This window comes from Haemaphysalis longicornis, unplaced genomic scaffold, assembly GCF_048455015.1.
Source record: "Haemaphysalis longicornis isolate Haplotype H1 unplaced genomic scaffold, Haemaphysalis longicornis Haplotype H1 scaffold_1, whole genome shotgun sequence".
Taxonomy (NCBI): domain Eukaryota; kingdom Metazoa; phylum Arthropoda; class Arachnida; order Ixodida; family Ixodidae; genus Haemaphysalis; species Haemaphysalis longicornis.
In genome coordinates, this window is record NW_027526203.1 from 78,238,359 (window position 1) to 78,244,120 (window position 5,762).

The 5,762-nt window shown below is 57.2% G+C and overlaps 2 protein-coding genes across 2 annotated transcripts; both read left to right on the forward strand.

Moving 5' to 3' along the window:
• The first annotated feature begins 381 nt into the window (after positions 1–381).
• LOC144137114 (uncharacterized) lies at positions 382–3,745 on the forward strand. The gene is made up of 4 exons (XM_077669450.1): positions 382–1,227; positions 1,313–2,654; positions 3,072–3,271; positions 3,545–3,745. Exons 1-4 carry the CDS (start codon positions 382–384, stop codon positions 3,743–3,745), a joined length of 2,589 nt encoding a protein of 862 aa, XP_077525576.1.
• Positions 3,746–3,852: 107 nt separating this feature from the next.
• Positions 3,853–4,464, forward strand: LOC144137273 (uncharacterized). The gene has a single exon (XM_077669462.1). It carries the CDS (start codon positions 3,853–3,855, stop codon positions 4,462–4,464), a length of 612 nt encoding a protein of 203 aa, XP_077525588.1.
• Positions 4,465–5,762: the final 1,298 nt, after the last annotated feature.

Below are 5,762 nucleotides of genomic sequence, written 5' to 3' on the forward strand. Positions count from 1 at the left end.
AAATCTAAGGCCACTTGAAGGCGGCAGAAGAGTTAGCGAACTCAATATAGTGTGGCGACCACTGCGCACAAACCTGCGCAGCCTCCGTCTCGTCACTGTTTAGCCCAGCGTGACACGGCTACTCGCTGCAACACGTTTCCGATAAGAGACAGCGACACCGCAGTTTCGCCGGAGGCTTACGTCACCACTGGGGTCGATAAAACCCAAGCCGCTAAGCTCGAGATTATGATTGTTCCTCTAACCTTTCGAGCGCAGGCCGGCATGCTTTCCCCGCTGCTGCTTCCACGTTAATAAACAGTTATATTTTACGTTGGGATGCTGCCTTCTACCGACGCGGCACCCCACATCTGGTGACCCGGAAAACGAACTAACCGCACCGCCATGGCCGACGCAGAAGCCCTCACCGTTCTACGCCAGCAAGTACAACAACTTCAACAGGAACTGCAACAAACCAAGCAACAGCAACAATGTCGCAACGCCCCCGCAAACGAGGACGTGCCTACCGGCTCCGCTGAGGACGCCAGAGCTCCTACAGAAGCCTTCCCGCACGCTGCTTCCTGGCGTGTTGCTGTCAAGCTTCCGCCGTTTTGGGCGGACTCGCCCGTGGTCTGGTTCGCCCAGGTCGAGGCCCAGTTCTCCTTGGCGCGCATCACGCAAGACCGGACCCTCTACGATTACGTCGTCGCTCACTTGGACGCACGTTACGCCAACGAGGTCCGGGACATCCTTGCGAACCCACCAACGGACAATCTGTATGAACATCTGAAGAGTGCACTTATCCGCCGCTTGTCACTCTCGGAAGAACAGAAGATACGACAACTGCAGTCAGCAGAGCTCGCTGAGCGCAAACCTTCGCAGCTCCTGCGCCACTTGCGTGCGCTCGCGGGCAACATGCAAGTCCAGGATTCTTTCCTGCGATCGCTTTGGCTTCCACGGCTCCCGCCGCACGCCCAGGCGATTCTGCAGGCTCAGGTCAAGCTACCTCTCGACGAACTTGCGGAGATTGCTGATCGCGTTGTCGACGCCTCCTCGCCGCAGTTGTCGCCCACCATCCAGGCTGTCGCCGCACCGCTGAACACCACGGAGTTTACACGCCGTATCGACGACATCGATCGACGGCTCACCTCCATCCAACAACACCTGGATGAACGTCTTCCGACGCCACAGCGCCGCCATTCGCAAAGCCGGACCGTAGCACCACCTCGTCACCACAACCGGACATCAACGGTCCGTGCTACTACCACCGATGCTTCGGTGACAAAACCCGGCAGTGTCGTTCACCCTGTTCCGTGGGATATGCGGAAAACGACAGCGGCAGCTCGTAGAGACGGCCACAAGCTGCCAACCCGGAGGCCGTCGCATCTTCGTCACCGACCAAATCACGAAGCAGCGTTACCTGGTCGACAGCGGTTCCGACGTTTGCTGCTACCCGCGACACCACCTTCACGGCCCTCGTCCGCCGACATCTTTCGAGCTCAACGCGGCGAACAAGCACACAATCAAGACGTACGGCTCGCTGCGCCTGCACATCCAGCTCAAGAACCTATGCCGCGACTTTTACTGGAACTTTGTCATCGCCGACGTCGCCGAGCCAATCATCGGCTCAGACTTTCTGGCTTACTACAACCTCCTTCCGGACTGCCGCAACGTCCAGCTAATCGACGTGACAACGGGACACTCCACACCAGGCCAGCGAACGACCGCCCAACAGCCAAGCATCAAGGTGCTCAGCATTGACAATCCCTCGCCGTACCATGCCATCCTCGCGGAATTTCCCGGTTTGACGCGCCCCAGCGGACTGCCACGCAAAGTGCAGCACACCACCGTGCACTACATCCGGACCACTTCAGGTCCCCCAGTTTTCTGCCGTGCCCGTCGCCTTGCCCCGGACCGCATGCGCATTGGCAAAGCAGAGTTCGAGGCCATGCTCCGCGATGGAACCACCCGCCGCTCTGACAGTCCATGGGCTTCACCACTCCACCTTGTCCCGAAGAAGACCGAAGGCTGGCGGCCCTGTGGGGACTACCGCGCCCTAAACGCTCGCAGCATCCCGGACAGGTACCCTGTCCGCCACATACAGGACTTCGCCCATCGCATTCATGGCTGCCACGTGTTCTCCGTGCTAGTCTTGGTGAAGGCCTACAAACAAATACCCGTGAATCCGGATGATGTCCCGAAAACCGCTATCATCACACCCTTTGGGTTGTTCGAGTCTCCCTTCATGAGCTTCGGCCTGCGGAACGCTGGACAAACCTTTCAGCGCTTCATCGACGATATCGTTCGCGGCCTCGACTTCTGTATCGTTTACCTTGACGACATACTGGTATTTTCCCGCGACCCCGAAGAGCACCACAGGCACCTTCGCCTGCTCTTCGAACGCCTCGATGACCACGGTCTACTCGTCAATATCCAAAAAAGCACGCTAGGCACTTCCGTCGTCCATTTCCATGGCCACGAAGTTTCGTCTGAGGGCATTCGGCCCTTGCCCCAACGCATCTCGGACCTGCAAAATTACCCTCGACCCACCACCGCTAAAGACCTTCGCCGTTTCCTCGGCATGCTGAACTTCTACAGGCGTTTTTTGCCACACGAGCCGAACACCAGGCTCACCTCCACGATGCTTTGGCTGGGCTACGAGGAAACCAACCCGTCACGTGGACACCAACCTTAGCGAAAACCTTCGAAGATTGCAAAGCTGCCCTCTGCACCGCCACGCTCCTCACCCACCCTGTGCCAGACGCTCCCTTGGGACTCTTCACGGACGCATCTTGTTTCGCCATCGGCGCCGCCCTCATGCAACGCGTGGATAACACCTGGCATCCCTTGGCTTTTTCTCGAAGAAACTCGCCACCCCGAACACGACCCCTTCAGTCGCCAGTTCCACTGACGAAACCACGACCACCGCCCCGACCAATTTGCCAGCCTACTACAGAGAACTTCTGGCGATATACGAAGCAGTGCAACACTTTCGCCATATTCTCGAAGCACAGAACTGCACCATGTATACCGACCACAAGCCTCTCACCTACGCCTTCTCTCAACGTCGCGACAAACTCCCGCCTGTTCCGCAGAACCAACTCTCGTTCATCGCACAGTTACCACCGACATCCAACATGTCAGCGGGAAAGACAGCGTGGTCGCCGACGCGCTTTCACGTGTAGCCACCATCAGCTCGGCGCAGATAACAGCGGACGTCGTCGCCGAGGCTCAGACCACGGATGCCGAGCTGCAAGAACTCCTCAAGGGCACGTCCTCACTACAGCTACAAGAAGTACCCATTCCAGGGTCGGCAACCTTAATCTGTTGTGACACGTCGACAGGACGAAGCAGGCCCTATGTGCCCCTGTCCCATCGCCGTGGTGTTTTCAACCAGCTACACAACCTCAGCCATCTTGGCATACGCGCCTCTACACGTCTCGCAGCTGACCGCTATGTCTGGCCCTCTATGCAGCGCGATTGTCGCACGTGGGCGCGCTCCTGCATTCACTGCCAACGTGCCAAAATCACTAGGCACGTCACGTCCCCACTCGGAACATTCCCTCAGCCTTCTGGTCGGTTCGAGCACGTCCACCGCGACATCATAGGACCCTTTCCCCAGGCTGGACCCTACCGCTACTGTCTCACCGCCATCGACCGATACACTCGATGGCCTGAGGCATGGCCCCTCGAGGGAATCACCGCAGAAGACGTCGCCTCGGCCTTCTTCACCGGTTGGATTGCTCGTTTCGGCGCCCCCGCCGTGTAACCACCGACCAAGGACGACAGTTCGAATCGCACCTATTCAGGCTCCTCGGGCTGACTATCGGTTTTGAACGCTTGAGGACCACCAGTTACCACCCCTGCGCCAACGGCATGATCGAGCGTTTCCACCGACAGTTCAAGGCAGCCATTATGTGCCACCCGGACTCGACCTGGCTCGAGGCCATCCCTGCCGTAATCCTCGGTCTGCGCGCCACCTTCAAGCCGGACATCCACGCTACACCAGCAGAGCTCGTCTACGGGGAACCACTCCGTCTCCCAGGTGAATTTCTCGCAGCTCTGCCATCCAGCACTATGCCGTCAGACCCCACCGACTTCGTCGCCCTACTCCGACGCACCATCGCCACCTTACGCCCGTCACCTGCAGCCCAACACAGCAAGCCTACACCTTTTGTGTTCAAGGAGCTAGCATCGTGCACGCACGCTTTCCTCCGCGACGACACCGTCCGCCGGCCTTTCCAGCCACCCTATAGCGGACCCCACCTAGTCGTTCGTCGCGACGACAAGAACTTCACACTGCGCCTGAACGGGAACGACGTCCGCGTCTCGATTGACCGACTCAAGCCCGCATACATCGCTGCGAACGAACCGGGCAGCGCCACTCCTCCCACAGGCACCCTTCCACAGCCGCCGACGTCGCAGCCCGCTCCTTTCACGACACGCTCTGGACGTCTGGTACGCCTCCCAGATTTCTACAGACCGTGAGGGCTCTGTACTCCGCGGGGGGTGATGTGGCGACCACTGCGCACAAACCTGCGCAGCCTCCGTCTCGTCACTGTTTAGCCCAGCGTGACACGGCCACTCGCTGCAACACGTTTCCGATAAGGGACAGCGACACCGCAGTTTCGCCGGAGGCTTACGTCACCACTGGGGTCGATAAAACCCAAGCCGCTAAGCTCGAGATTATGATTGTTCCTCTAACCTTTCGAGCGCAGGCCGGCATGCTTGCCCCGCCGCTGCTTCCACGTTAATAAACAGTTACGTTTTACGTTGGAATGCTGCCTTCTACCGACGCGGCACCCCACAATAGGTACTAAGGAAATAAAATCAACTGAACCTTTTACCATACAGCGAAAAACTATGGAGCAGGAAGCACTTTTTTGCGCTGGGTTACCAAGCACAGCGGTCAGCAGCCCGGTAAAACATCTGGAAACACTTTTCCGTCTAAGAAATGCAATTGCTCGACGTGAGATATTGCGGAATTTTGGGGGGAAGCTTAGTGCACTACCGCTATACCACAAACAGTCACCTAGGGAACTTGAAATGCTAAAACTAAATAAAAGTGTAAACTGGTTGTAGATCATTTACCTTACAGATCCAGCTTCGGCAATGCTCGCTCATGGCCGAGTGGTCTGAAGCGCTAGGATTATCGTTTTGGGAGTCGCAAGTTCTAATCCCCGAGGGTACATGGCTTTTTCTTGTTGGTTGACTTTTTCGTTTGCGGGCGATGTTTTCTAAACTGAGTTCACCATTGTTGGGGAGTAAAGTTCAATGCTCCACGAGCGAGGTCGCAAAACTCGCGCAGACGGACACTGACGCGCTAGCGAGTTATCGTTTTCGTGCTGTTGCCACAAGCACCGCTTCCGAACAGTGGGCACAGACCAGAATCAGCAGACACTTGGGCTGGTGCGAATACGCTTTTTACGATAGAGGCATGAGTGAGGCAAGCTTCGAAAATGCGGGAAAAGCGCATGGCATCTGAGCGTCTGCGGGAACGCGGAGGGCGTTCATCCACTGCGTAGGCCTCGGCTAGTGGGTGCTACGATTCCAATCCATCCTGGGAGGCTTATCTTAGGCATTTTACAGTCGGCAACATGGCAGAAGCACGGTACGACGATTACTGAGACGTCGAGAATGCCCATCCAACAATGCCTTCGGATGTCAAGACTGTTGTTTTACAAAACCGAAACCGAAACTTGTTTGAATGCTAACCTGGGGCATTGTCCAATCCAGGTTCATCTCCTCCTGTCGTCACAACCTTTAGTTGTTGCGGCCGCCACAGA

Bases quoted from the DNA above. Each gene is read 5' to 3' on its own strand.
- LOC144137114 (XM_077669450.1), top strand. From the start codon at position 382: ATGGCCGACGCAGAAGCCCTCACCGTTCTACGCCAGCAAGTACAACAA. The intron at 1,228-1,312 runs GTCCGTGCTACT...GGAAAACGACAG, and splicing joins ACCACAACCGGACATCAACG to CGGCAGCTCGTAGAGACGGC. The intron at 3,272-3,544 runs GTACCCATTCCA...ACATTCCCTCAG, and splicing joins CCTCACTACAGCTACAAGAA to CCTTCTGGTCGGTTCGAGCA.
- LOC144137273 (XM_077669462.1), top strand. From the start codon at position 3,853: ATGATCGAGCGTTTCCACCGACAGTTCAAGGCAGCCATTATGTGCCAC.